Below are 13,641 nucleotides of genomic sequence, written 5' to 3'. Positions count from 1 at the left end.
AGAGGGAGCAGCTGGAGGAGTTTTTCTCTCTCCCTTCTCCAACCTGTAGCCCATCAGCTCAGCAGCCAGGCCTGCAGCAGGGAGAAGGGGCTGATGAGGGCTTCTCTTCCTCTCCTGGGGTCTGCTTGGACCAGGCAGAGCCAGAGGGTCACTGAGCAGCTGAAGCTTGGCTGCTGCTGGATCCTCACCCCAGCAGGGGGCAGATGCATCCTTGGGAGCCGAATGCCCCTGATGTGTACGGAAAATGAGGAAATGGGTTTGTGACCATGGATGGCCCCAGTCAGGGCATTCAGAGAATTTCCCTGCTGTGTGGAGGAGTCTCTGATGTCCTAAATGGTGTTAGCTCCACTTGGAGCATTTTCCACACTGAGAACATCTCAGAGGTTTCTTCCCTGTGCGGATTTGCGGATGCCTGATACTCCGGGAGCACCAAATGAACCTTCCCCCACATTCCAGGTCTTTCTGTTGCGTGGGTCACTGAAGCGTGAAGTCAATTTGAATCTTTTCCTGCAGCCAAGCTATTTTTAGGGCCGCTCACCCATGTGGCTTCTCCAATGCTCAGTAAGGTTTGAGCTCTTACTGAAAAAGCTTCAGGTAGAGCTCAAACCTTACTGAACATCGGAGAAGCCACACGGGTGAATGGCCCTAGGTAGTCCACGCACGTATGGGGATTTTCTCCTGTGTGGGTTCTCTGATGTGTAATACGGTTTGCTCTCTTAATGTAACTTTTTCCACAATCCAAGCATTTATGTTTCCTGTCTCTTGTGCATTGTCTGATGTTGCGTAAGGTCCAATCTCTGGATGAAACTTTTCCCACACTCCAAGCAGGTATGGGACCTGTCTCTTGTGTGAGCTCCCTGATGTCTGGTAAGGTTTGACTTCCAAATGAAACATTTCCCACAATCGAAGCATTTATAAGGTCTCTCACCAGTGTGGATTTTCCCATGTTTACGAAGGTTTGAGTTGTTATTGAAACTTTTCCCACAGTTCAAGCATTTGTAGGGTCTCTCTCCCGTGTGGGTTCTGTGATGCTTAGCGAGGTCTGAGCTGCTACTGAAGTTTTTCCCACAGTCCAAACATTTATGGGGTTTCTCTCCTCTATGGATCTTCTGATGTGTAATAAATGATGACTGCCAATTGAAACATTTCCCACAGTCGAGGCATTTATAGGTTCTCTCTCCTGTGTGGATTTGCTGATGTGAAGTAAGATATGAACTCTGGCTGAAGCATTTCCCACAGTCCAAACATTTAAAGGGTTTTTCTCCTGTGTGGATTCTCTGATGTGCAACAAGGGTTGATCTCTGTGTGAACGTTTTCCCACAGTCCAAGCATTTATGGGGTTTCTCTCTTGTGTGGGTTTTCTGATGTCTAATAAGGTCAGATCTGTGCATGAAACTTTTCCCACAGTCCAAGCATTTATGGGGCTTCTCTCCTGTATGGGTTCTCTGATGTGTAATAAGGCTTGACTTCCAACTGAAACACTTCCCACATTCAAGGCATTTATAGGGTCTGAATCCCGTGTGGATTCTCTGATGTATTGCGAGGTATGAGCATCTATTGAAGCTTTTCCCACAGTCCGAGCATTTATGGAGTTTTTCTCCTGTGTGGACTGTCTGATGCCTAACAAGCGTTGACTTCTGATTGAAACATTTCCCACAATCAAGACATATATAAGGTCTCTCTCCGGCATGGTTTCTCCAATGAGAAATAAGGTTTGTACTCATTTGAGATCTATTCTCAATATTGGGACATTTACAGGGTTTCTCTTCCTTGTGACTTGTCTGCTGGACTGTGGTTTCCTCAGGATCCTTGCATCCTGCCCCACAATGAATGGATTCATCCACTTTTGTCACTTTTCCCAGCTGTTTTTCTGACGTGCCCCGATTTCCCCAGGCTTCTCCCTGTTCCAAGCACTGGGAAAAATTCCCTTCAGCTCTTCTCAGAAAGATCCCCCATGGTTCCACTTCCCCAGGAACTTCCTGCTGTTGGTTGTCCTCCTCATTCACACTCACTCTCTCACCGTCTGCTGGGAGAAAGAATCCAGACAGGAGTCAATGTCTGTGCAGGGGAGAAAGGGGAATAGCAAAGAGGGAAAACTCAACAGACTAAAGGTAGGGAGACTGAGAAATTGGATTCTTTCTCCACATCCCCATCCAAACACTCACTGGGAAGTAAAATCAGGAAGGAAACTCCTGACAGCTAATAGGGTGCGTGGGAGACGGTGAGTGAAATCTGACTACAGCCTGACCTGTGGGAGATGAGGAAGACCTCACAGTACATTTTTGGGAGTCTCAGCTTTTTCCTTCAGATGGTTTTCGTGTCAGTCTCACCAACTCCTCACCTGTGCGGGTGCCTCTCGGGCTCTCCCTTTCCTTGGCGACCTGGAGATCCGGGACCCACGGCTCTTCCCCTCGTTCCAGCTGGGTGATCAGCTCAGGTTTGGGAATGGGGAATCCTGCGCAGGGGGTGAAATCAGGCAAGGTCAGGGCGCATCAGATATTGGAGGAATATTTGTCACAAAGAACATTCCTGAGTTTAACCAGACTCCATGCTGTGCTGGGGGGACGTGGTCCCTGAGCCCCCTTGGGAGAGGCAAATATCTGGGGGGAGCAGTTTGGAGGTGATGGTTGTCAAGCCATCCCAAGGGCTTTCCAGAATCTGTGCACTTGGGGGGACTTGCTGAGGCAGACTCAGCTCAGGAGTTAAACCCTGCATATGGTGAAATCTCCAGAGCCCTCCCCATGGCTGGAGCTAGTCCCAGGAAAGGAGGGGAACTGAGTGAGAGTTAAACCAGACAGGATAATACAATGCTTCTGCCCCCTTGAAAGTTGGAGGGATGGGGATGAATCAGCATGTGCACTGGGTTTATGACTCCCCAATCCCATAGGAGGGGGTATAGAGATGAAAGTCTCTCTCCCACACTGGAGCTGGGGACTACGTGACCGTGGAAAAAACAGATTCAGAAACGCAGACCCCATGGCTTCCAATAACCAAAGGGACGGGTGTCACTTACCCAGTGAGGTCACCATCTCGTAGTTCTCCTGCATGACGTCCCAGTAGAGGGCTCTCTGAGCGGGGTCCAGCAGAGCCCCCTGCCCCTGGGTGAAATACACAGCCACCTCCTCGAAGGTCACCGGCATCTGAAACAAGAGTCCCCCCTCAGCGCCTGCTGCCCCAGCCACAATCTCACTGTTCATGGGAGAAAGGTCAATAAAATGGAAGCTCTGGGAGGGCCGGAGGAGCAGAATCCCCCCCCCCACCAAGCAGCCAGGAGGCTTCAGGAGGTGGGGAGAAGGTGAGAGCTCCTTGTCCCCCCCCCGCCCCCCCAGCACACGGAGCAGGGCAGGGTCTTCTCATTTCCCACTCGCCTGCCAGCCACAGGCTGAGACGGGAAGCAGAGCTCTGAGCCGGGGACAGGGACAGGAATCCCGACAGCTTCCCTTCGTATTTCACAGCAGCCTCTGGCCAGTGGGGTCAGGCTCCAGCACTGGGAGTCTGGTCAGTTTTCCCAGCCCTGCCCAGGGGGGTGTTTCCTGGTTCAGAAATGGGGGAATGTTTCCCCCTCCCCCGACCCGCCAATGGGCCTGTTCAGAAAATCAGGCTCCAAGTTGAACGTGCCCCAGCAGGTTTATCACACCCTGGCCCCTCCCCACCTCCCCCTATGTGTTTCCTGCCCCTCCCCCTCTACAGCAACTCCCCCCTGCAGCTCCCTGAAAATCCCCTACCTGAGCTGGCTCCATCACAGCCATTTCCCGTCCCTGTCCCCTGGAAGACGGGAGGATCTGGAGCGAAACGTGGACGTGATTCCTCAGCCTGTCAGGGCGAGAGGGGCGACGGGGGGAGGTTTCAGAAGGGGCTTGAGTCCATTTCACACCCCGATTCCCCCCAGGCTGCCTCCCTGCAGACAGACGCTCTGGGCTCTGCCACGCTGGGAAAACCCTCAGTCACTTTATTACAACACAGACCCGGCCCCTCCCTCCAGCACTGAACCTCCCGAGACACCTTTAAACCCTCCCAGGGCAGAGTCTCTGAGACAAATGCTAGAAAAGAGCAGAATCAAAGGAGCCACTTTGGGTGATTCCCCCCTGACATTGGCCCCGAGGGCAGTGTGTCCCCCCCAGCAGCACAGTGACTTGACTGGTGGCAGAACCTGGCTTTTCCTCTGTCAGCTCCTCCCCTTGTTCCCAGGAGAGTCAGGCTGCCCAGGGGTGATGCAGGAAATGGATCCGGGCAGGCCTGGGAGCTGGGATCCTCCCTCCCCACTTCTAGCTCCTGCTGCCGCTTTCGGTCTCACCATTCCCCTTCCTGTCTCCGTCCCTCCCGCCTCTGCCTGGGAGAACTGGGGACTGTCCCATTCCCAGGGGTGCTCACTCTCCAGTGTGAGCCTGGCTGTGTCACTGAGAGCAGCAGCTCTGGGACCCGCAGACACACAGGGAGCCCCCTCCCCGTTCGGTACAAACTCACCAGCAAACTCACTGAAAGGGGCCCTTTGTGCAGAGTCACTTTCCTGCCTGGCCCCAGCCCTGTCCCCTGGGTCTCTCCCCATCCCCTGCAGGCTCGGGCTCAGGGGCTGGTTTCAGGCACAGAGAAAGTCCCCCCTGGGCTGAACACAGAGGGGGATTAATGAAGGTCTCTCCCTGGCACAGACCCCACTGTGGGAGCAGCAGCTGCTCAGTCTGAGCTCCAGATCACAATGCAGGAGGCAGCATCAGCTGACCCAGGAAGCTCAATTAACTCCCGGGCGCTAATATAATGGGCAAAGCTCCCTTAGAGTCATGGGTATTTTTAGTAAAACTCAGGGACAGGTCACAGGCTGTAAACTTCACGGCCTGTGACCTGTCCATGACTTGTACCGTACCCCTGACTAACTCTTGGGAGTGCCACAGGTGCTTCTGGGGGGGCTGCGGGTGCTGGGGGGGGTGGCCCAGAGGGCACCGCGGGTGCTGGGGGGACAGTGTTCTGGGGTGGGTGCTCTGGTGGGAGCAGCCTCTGACCCCCGCTGGTATGGGGGAGGGCAGGGGCTGGCAGGCTCCCTACCTGGCTTCTCACAACATGTCCATAAGCGCAAAATTAGGGGTGCAGGTGATGCAGGTTTTAACCGGGACTCCGCTGCCAGCCTCCCGTGCCTGGGAGCTGGCCCACCTCACCGGCTGGGTCCCAGCCCATTGTGCTCTCCAAGTCCCAGTCCTGGGTCCCAGCCCTTCACCCCGGCCCCCCTGTGCCCTGGCTGCCAGCTGGGGGGGGACAGACATGGGTACAGGCACTGGCTTTCACTACCCCCACTATTCAAAGTGTTCCCGTGCCCCAGGACATGTCCCTCCCTAAGCTCCTAGCTCCATGAACTGCCAGCCCCGTAGGTCCCACTGGCTGTGACCTGCAGCCTATGGGATATGCGGAGGCAGTGCCTGCAGGTGGAGGCTGCATGTGGAGCTAGAAGCCAAGGAAGGGACCTGTTGCCACTTCCGGGGAGCCCCCAGTAGGTAAGCGTCACCCAAAGCCCTCTCCCATGCCCCAACCCCTAGCCTTGAGCCCCCTCTGTCACGGAGTCCCCGGGCGATGCTCTGGAACTGCTCCCTACGAAGCCAGGCAGGACTCTGGTGAGGTCTTTTCTCTGGGAGCAGCCTGTCTGCAGGACACGCAGCTCACACAGCTTCCACCTTCCTGGGTCTGACCTCGGAGCATTCAGCCTCCTCTGCCCCTCCCTGCGCTTCCCACAGCGAGTCCGCCCAGGCGGGGTCCTGGGGAAGACAGAGGGTCCTGCACCCCAACTCCGCAGTCAGACGCGACTCTCAGCCAGCCAGTAAAACAGAAGGTTTATTAGACGACAGGAACACGGTCTAACACAGAGCTTGTAGGTGCAGAGAACAGGACCCCTCAGCCGGGTCCATTTTGGGGGTCAGTGAGCCAGACAACCACGTCTGCCCTTCACTCCATGTCTCCAGCCAGCCCCAAACTGAAACTCTCTCCAGCCCCTCCTCCTCTGGGTTTTGTCCCTTTCCCGAGCCAGGAGATCACCAGATTCCTTTGTTCTCCAACCCTTTAGCTCTCACCTGGCAGGGGGGGAGGGCCCAGGCCATCAGTTGCCAGGAAACAGGGTGTTGGACATTCTCTGTGTCCAGATCCCTGCACACACCTGCCCTCTAGGGCTCTGCACTGATCATACACCCTTATCCCACCACCTAGATACTTAAGAACTGCATAGGGGAAACTGAGGCACCCCCACACTATTCAGAGGAAACATTAAGAACAGTCCCACTTCGTCACATCTCTCCCCCCTTCGAGATCGAACTGAGTGGGGTCACTTTAGCCGGTGACCTAGGGAAGTTCGAAGCCACCTACGTTCCCATGGATGCCCCAGCATCTCTCCCATTCCTTGGTGGGAATTACACCAGGCCCTTCCAGTTTTACGCCCTTCCAGTTTCATGCCCTCCCTTAGGTCGGGGGTGGTCGATAGCACTTGTATGCCGCATGTGGGAAGGTTTATGCGGCCCATGCCCTTTTGCCACCCCAAAACCCCCGGGGGTCAAACTGGGATCGGGTTTTCTCCCAGCGCTCCAGTGTGGAGGACTGCCATTCGGGCTCTCTTGGTTAAGAGCCCCCATCTTGACCTGGGCCACATACTGTTCACTGATAGAACTAGCATGGAGACATCCCTTTCTCAACAACCTTGTCTCCCCAACAAGCTGGCCAAACACAGCCACTGGGTTATAGGACTGTTTAACTTTCTTAACAGCTTTCACTTCATCTGAGACCTTCTCAAAGCTATCCACACTGGATCTTTCAACAGGACAGTCAGTGGATCCATTCACAACAGAAAATTTCTGGCTGTTAGGAACTGAAATTTTCTTGATTAAATCACTTTCACACCCTTCAGCTGCAGTAAACTGCTTGCAAAGACTACCATGAGGATTCCTTTCCGTAGGGCTTTTCTATGCAACAATTCACCTCTCACAGAAATTCTGCTCTTACCCTCTTCACCTAGTGCTTGCTCTCGAGGAACTCTTTCCTAAGCAACAACAGACTCTTTCTGGGTCTCACTTACATCCAGAATTACCTCTGGCGCATCAGGCGGATTCCTACACAATCCCCCTTCAGGCAAACTTACAGATTTCCTAGATAAAAGGTTGGAAGCATTCTCCTTCCCTTTGCCACACACAAGTTCAGGAATCTTCTCCTACTTGCTACAGGTTTCCACACCCTCAGTAGGTAACACGATCAAATCACCTTTCTGCTTGCCTTGTGCCCTGGCTAGGATCTCACTCTGATTAGACAGAGTTGCTACACCCTTTCCCAACAACACACTAGCAACAGGCAAAATACAAGCATCAGAATAGTCTGGGCTCTGGGATTTTGCACAGACACTAACTGGCTGCGACCTAGTTACAGGGCCATTCTCCCTAGCAGACATAAACTTAGGAGCATTCCCTTCCTGGGCTTTAGTTGAATCCAGAACCAACTCTGAGACAACTGCACTATTCTCAACCATCACAGGCCGAAAGGCCCCTTCTGTCTGCTCCACAGACAAAGAAGAGCCGGACACACATTCTCCTTTACCAGACACACAGCTTGAGATCTCATTCCCCTTGTCCCAGCACACAAGGCTGGTCACAGACAACTGCTTGGAGATCAGGGTAGCTCCCTCCATAGGCAAGTCAATACCCCTGACAGACACAGGCACGTTTCCTTCACTGTCACACTTCTCCACGCAGGTAACAGGTAAGGTCCAGGGACACTCATCTTCCACTCTCCTCGCCTTCCCACACTGCTGACTAGACAAAGCCATCAGCTCACAAGGCTGCCTAGGCTCATCCAAACTTTCCTTACCAAGCACCTTGCCACTCCCAACAGATACCCTGCCCTGCCTGTGTCTCCCCCCACTCAGCTGGGGTCTCAGCTCCCACTGTGCTCAGCACTGCCCTTGCTGTCCCAGTGCGGGTAGGCAACGAGCTTGCTGCTTTCCTCACTGCATCAGAGCCAGTGTGAGCCCCCTCTCTGGTGTGCAAGGGGGCGGGAAGCATCTCTCTGTCCCACCCAGCCCCAGGGGTCTGGTTACAGGCATGCAGGTAGCCTGAGCCTAGCAGCTCCTCCCCGCTGCCAGCCAGGTCATCTGCATTTTCACTGACCATTTCCCTCTCCACCGATTGGCTCCCTGGATTCAAATTCAAACCCTTGGCAGTTACAGGAGCAGGGCCTGGATCCTGTCCCAAAGAGACACAGTCACTCCCCAACAGGGTCTCACAGCTGATATCCTGGGAGGGACCGATTACCACTTCCGGGGAGCCTCCAGTAGGTAAGCGTCTCCCAAAGCCCTCTCCCATACCCCAACCCCTAGCCTTGAGCCCCCTCCCACACATAAACTCCTCCTGCTATTGTTGGGGGCAGGGGTGCTGGCCCTTGACGACTGCCCCAGCAGTGGCTGGTGAGACTGGCCCAGGGACCTGAGCTGCTGGGCATCCCTGGAGCCAGCTGCACCGGCCACTGCAGAAGTCATGGAAAGTCACGGAATCCATGAAGTCCATGACAAACTCGCAGCCTTAATCATGAGCACACAGAGACAGACACCAACCTCCTCTTCCATAGCAATAGCCAGCCCCGCAGACCCCCTTATGAGGACAGTTCAGCAGCTGCAGATTTCATTTGCCCACCTGGACTCACACCAGAACAGAACCAGAGAACCAGCTTGAACAGATATGCTTAACTGAACTGGAACCAGACTCAAACCATCATTTTCCCCTCTTCCTCAATGAGCCTGAATCGAACTCAGGGAAAAATGGCTTCCAGTTAAAATAAAGTTTCAGCAATTTTTCAGCTTGATATTTGACAAAATAAAATAAAACCTACTCTGATCTCACTCATCATAAAACAAGACAACCCAGGCATGTGGTTGCTACCAGAACAGCCTGTCCCAGCAGAAAAAGAGAAGGAGAAGAGCAGGGAGGGAGGGGGGAGAGAAGTGGGGGCTCCCTGTCCCAGGAGTTAACATTAACTCTTCAAGCGCAAGGGAAAAGGCTGCTCATTTCTTCTTCCCCTTGGACAGGCCTCCTCTCACCCATCCCCACCCCTTAGGGCAGCTCCTCCCTCCAATTGCCCCACCTGAGGCAGGCCCCAGGCCCCAAATTCAGTTCCCCACTGAAGCAAGCCACAGGGATCACTCCCAACCCCCTTTCCCCCTTCTAGGGCACTAACTGGTAACAGAACCATTTTGGGGTGTCTTGAACTAGAACCGAACACACCGACTGCCACTGAACCCAAACCAAACCGCAATTCCACTGCTTGCAGCGACTCTGGTTGGACACCGAATCCTGCACAGAAATCAGACCAGCCCCTGTTCAGTGCCGTCAACCCAGGAGTCAGACCCCCCCCAATAAGGAGACCTTCTTTAAACACAAATATGAAATGGGGAGCAGGCTGTGTGCGGAGCGAGGGAGGAGTTCTCAGTGGACATTTGCCTCGTAAATTCTCAGCCCTTCGGGGGAAGTCTCCTGCCCACCCCCTACCTGTATCCCTAGGCTGACCACCTTTCAAAGGGCAAAAGCGGGACACATGTAGGAGCCCCGCCCCCTCCATGGCCCCGCCCCTCCTATCCCTTGAGGCTGCTATCCTATCCTCCTATCCCTGCTGCTCCTTCTCCTGAGGCCCTGCCCAGGCCAGAAGCTAGGTTGTGATAAGAGCTGCCCAGGGAGCCCCGGACCCTCCACCTTCCCTGGGCAGGGGGCTGGGGTATTCAAGAGCAGCCATGGCATGTGTGCCCACCGCCTCAGGGTGCGCCACCCAGGGCGGGTGGAGGGTCTGGGGCTCCCTAATGCAGCCTGGGCGGCTCTTATTATGGCCTGGATCTAGCTTCTGGCCTGGCCGGGTGGCAGAGCCTTGGGGAAAAGAGGAGAAGCAGGGGGCGGGGCCTCATCATGAAGGGGGGCTAAGACCCACCTCAGCCCCACCCCGGGGAACAGGCTGGCGCTGCCCCTGGACCTCGGGCAGGCACCGAGCCATGCCGCAGGGAATCCAGGACAAAGGGTGTCCGGGAGTCCTTCAGCCCAGGACCGGGACTTGAACTCTGGATTACAAGACTGTCCTGCCCAATTCAGGACGGATGGTCACCCCGCCCACCCCCCCACTGCTGGTTTGACCATTTGTAGGGGAACAAATCCCCACTGGCCGCTGGGCAGGGCAGCCCCCTCAACCTCCCTTACCCCATCGGGCGGGGAAGCTGCCTTGTATCGCTCTCCACCCTTCCGCCTTATCCCTGCCCCCTGGCTCTCCCTTCCCCAGCCAGTCTCCTCACAGCCTCCCCTCCCCACATCCTCCTTTCCCTCACAGTGACCCCCCCTCACATCTTCCCTCTATTCCAGCCTTGTTCCCTTCAGCCCCTTAATCCCCCCCATTCCCCGGCATCACCCCATCCTCCCTTCAGTGCAACCACTACCCCCTGCCACCATACCCTCCTGCCCCCTGCATCCCCCTACTGCCCCCAGCCTCACACGTCTCTGTTCCCCTGTCAATCCCCCCTTACTTACACTCCCTGCCCTCTTCAGCCCCCTTCCACCTCCCCCCGTGTTGCTGTCCCACCTTCTATCTTTCAGCACTCATCTGGGATGTGGGAGACCCCTATTCAAACCTGCTTTCCTCCTCTGCTTGAGGGGGGCATTGAACCTGGGTCTCCTACATCCCAGCCCATTTAGACGCCAGCAGAAGGGTTCCCATTCATGGATCCCTAGGCAGACCAGGCACCTTGCTGCACCTATGAGGCATTATGCAGAGCTAGCAACTGATCAGGGATTATTTTAAACACTAAAACGTTGGGAGGGGAGGGAGGCTGTGAAATATTGTACAGAATCAGGTCTCCTTGAGCAGCTCCATGCCTCTGGGCCTTGGGATGCAACTGCGTGAGAACCCAGCCCTGGGAGCGGGTGCTGAGATGTAGCATCCCCCAAGGGGGAGGGGAGCCCCTTTATACCTCAACATCCTTTTCTGCAACCACTGCAGATTGCTCATCCCCATGGCTGTCGCTTTTAACCCCTCTACACCCTGGGGTTTCCCCACTGATACTGTCTGGCCGGGCCTTAGCCACATTCTTAACCCTTGCATAATGACAGGTTTCAGAGTCAAGCATTATCACATTCATAAACCAGTCGGAGAACACTTCAATCTCTCTGATCACGCGATTACAGACATGAAAGTTGCGATATTACAACAGAAAAACTTCAAAACCAGACTCCAGCCAGAGACTGCAGAATTGGATTTCATTTGCAAATTGGATACAATTAACTTAGGCTTGAACAGAAACTGGGAGTGGCTAAGTCATTATGCAAGGTAACCTATTTCCCCTTGTTTTTTCCTACCCCCCCCCGACGTTCTTGTTAAACCCTGGATTTGTGCTGGAAATGGCCCACCTTGATTATCATACACATTGTAAGGAGAGTGATCACTTTAGATAAACTATTACCAGCAGGAGAGTGGGGTGGGGGGGGAGAGAAAACCTTTTGTAGTGGTAAACAACCATTTTTTCATGCTTTGTGTGTATAAAAAGATCTTCTACACTTTCCACAGTATGCATCCGATGAAGTGAGCTGTAGCTCACGAAAGCTCATGCTCAAATAAATTGGTTAGTCTCTAAGGTGCCACAAGTCCTCCTTTTCTTAACCCTGGTTCCTACCCCGGTCTCTGATTTCCCCATCTCCTTCCCCTACCTCCAGCGCTTTGACCCTCCTGCACATCAGTTTGCCCCTGCACGGATTCTCTCCCCCACATTTGACTCCTTTGCCCCCCTTCCCCCTACGGCCAGCAGAGACCCCTTGGCCTCCCATGCAGGAGAGGTGAGTGACCGGCACCCTTCACACCAGCACCTACACCAGCTGCAAAGCAGCAGATGGTGGGGGCAGCGGACGGCGGCACCCCCCGTGTGTCTGTCCCAGCCCCAGCCCCGCCCGGCCGGGCTCCCCCCGCCCCGCGCACACCGGGGGCTGGCGGCAGCTTGCCCGGGGCAGGGAATCGCAGCCGGCTCCGCGGGGAGCAGCCCGGGGGTGCCGGGGGGGGCGGGTCTCTCTTACCTTCCCTCCGAGCGGGGCCCCCCGGGGCAGGGGCCGGGCCGGGAAGGGGCCCTGGCCGGGCTGGGGGCTCTGCCCTGGGAGAGGCTCCCGGGGAGCAGCGGGCAGGGCCCGGCTGGAGGTTCCCCTCTCCCGGCTGCAGCCCGGGCTCCGGGCTCCCAGCACCAGCCGCCGGGGCGCGGGGATCTCGCCGGGAGCCAGAGTCCCCGCAGCGGCTGCGAGTCACTTCCTGCGGCCGGGACACAGGGAGCCCGGCCATCGTTGCCACCCAGCCGCTCCTGGGTCCTAGCGATCAACCCACCGATCTGCAGGCCCCTGCCCCAGACCCTGCCCCCTGGGGGCCCCACCTCCGCTGGGCACGGGCAGCTTCTCCCAGCCCTATGCAGGCGTCCTGCCTAGAAGCCACAGGATCACTGGGGGGACAGAAAGGAGACGAGCAGATCCCGGGGCGGGGGGAGAAGGGGGGTTTCTAGGGAGACTCCAGGTTGTTCCAGAGGATCCAGGGGTGACGGGAGCCGGGGACACTCTGTGTGATCCGCTCTGGTAACCGACTGGCACAGGGAGCAGGTGGTCAGAGCTGGTCTCGTCTCTCCACACCAGGCTCACTGGCGACCTGCCCTGGGCTCCCAGCTCTGCTCCCCTCGCTCGGATCATGGAGCTGTCAGAGCTTTGCCCCTGGGTTCCTCTGGTTACCTGTAGGTCCAGATGAACCCACCCCTGGGCTCTATTTAACCCCCCCTCGTGTCTGCCCCCTCTCAGGGATCCCCTCTGCCCATGTCCTGGCTGGCTCCCCCCTGTGGGCACTGACTGCAGCTCCCCATCGGGCACCTGGATGTCAGCAGCGAAGCTCCTGTTGCTCTGGGTCAGGGACTGGTGCTCTGCCCGCTCAGGAGTGTCCCCTATTTCCCCCTCCTCTTTTCCCAATTGTTAGCAAAATCATCCGCCTTCTCCTGATGGCCCCGGAGAGAATCCCCTGAAATATTGGAATTGAACAGATGCAGCCATCGAAACAGACCAGTGCCACCGAGTTAAGTGCAGGGCCTCATTTTGCTCGGCCAAAAAGAGACCAAGAGATTAGACAGCACTCTTAGGTTATGGCTGCTGATACAGCTGCACCACTGTGAGCTCTCTAGTGCAGGGGTTCCCTCTGGTGGCCACTCTGATAATATTTCCTAAAATACTTAATTAACTTTAGGAAAAACAAAGAAATATGCACATATCCATGTCCAAATCATTGTAATTTATTTACATAATTTTTTTTCAGACTCAATAATAAGAATGTACAGTTCTCTGTATTCTTTACTGCACCTACACAGAATAGAAACACCAATAAGGTGCTTTGCATATTCTTGTCTTTTTATTTTTTAATTATTGTTTCTTTTGCTTTTTTTGGTTGTGTTAGTTTTAGAAGACTTGCTAGCGAGTAAGTCTGCTGCTGTGAAAAGTGATGTTTGTACGTTTGTTAATATCATGCCTCAAAGCAGGAGACTTGCTAGCGAGCTGGGAGGCAGCAAAAAGTGATTCACAAACTACAAATATCACTTTGCAAGCAGACTTACTCAAACTCAGCAAGCTGGGAGACAAATTAAGCCCTGGA

At 55.1% G+C, this 13,641-nt stretch overlaps 1 protein-coding gene and 1 pseudogene across 1 annotated transcript; one reads left to right on the top strand and one right to left on the bottom strand.

Annotated features, from left to right (window-relative positions):
* LOC125629614 (tripartite motif-containing protein 10-like) overlaps positions 1 to 13,641 on the top strand; it is a 176,279-nt pseudogene that overhangs the window by 136,016 nt on the left and 26,622 nt on the right.
* On the bottom strand, positions 607 to 12,305 carry LOC125629617 (uncharacterized). Its single transcript, XM_048835000.2, has 5 exons — positions 12,048 to 12,305; positions 3,726 to 3,813; positions 3,014 to 3,140; positions 2,342 to 2,455; positions 607 to 2,026 (listed from the first exon to the last, which is right to left on the bottom strand). The coding sequence occupies exons 2-5, from the start codon at positions 3,747 to 3,749 to the stop codon at positions 747 to 749; spliced, it is 1,545 nt and encodes a 514-aa protein (XP_048690957.2). The 5' UTR covers positions 3,750 to 3,813; positions 12,048 to 12,305; the 3' UTR covers positions 607 to 746.

This window comes from Caretta caretta, chromosome 14 (genome assembly GCF_965140235.1).
Source record: "Caretta caretta isolate rCarCar2 chromosome 14, rCarCar1.hap1, whole genome shotgun sequence".
Classification (NCBI taxonomy): domain Eukaryota; kingdom Metazoa; phylum Chordata; order Testudines; family Cheloniidae; genus Caretta; species Caretta caretta.
The sequence above is the reverse complement of the archived record's forward strand: the minus strand, read 5'-3'. Positions and strand labels throughout refer to the sequence as shown.

Bases quoted from the DNA above. Each gene is read 5' to 3' on its own strand.
- LOC125629617 (XM_048835000.2), bottom strand. From the start codon at position 3,749: ATGGCTGTGATGGAGCCAGCTCAG. The intron at 3,141-3,725 runs GTAGGGGATTTT...CTCTTGTTTCAG, and splicing joins CTGTGATGGAGCCAGCTCAG to ATGCCGGTGACCTTCGAGGA. The intron at 2,456-3,013 runs GTAAGTGACACC...CCCCCTGCGCAG, and splicing joins CGAGATGGTGACCTCACTGG to GATTCCCCATTCCCAAACCT.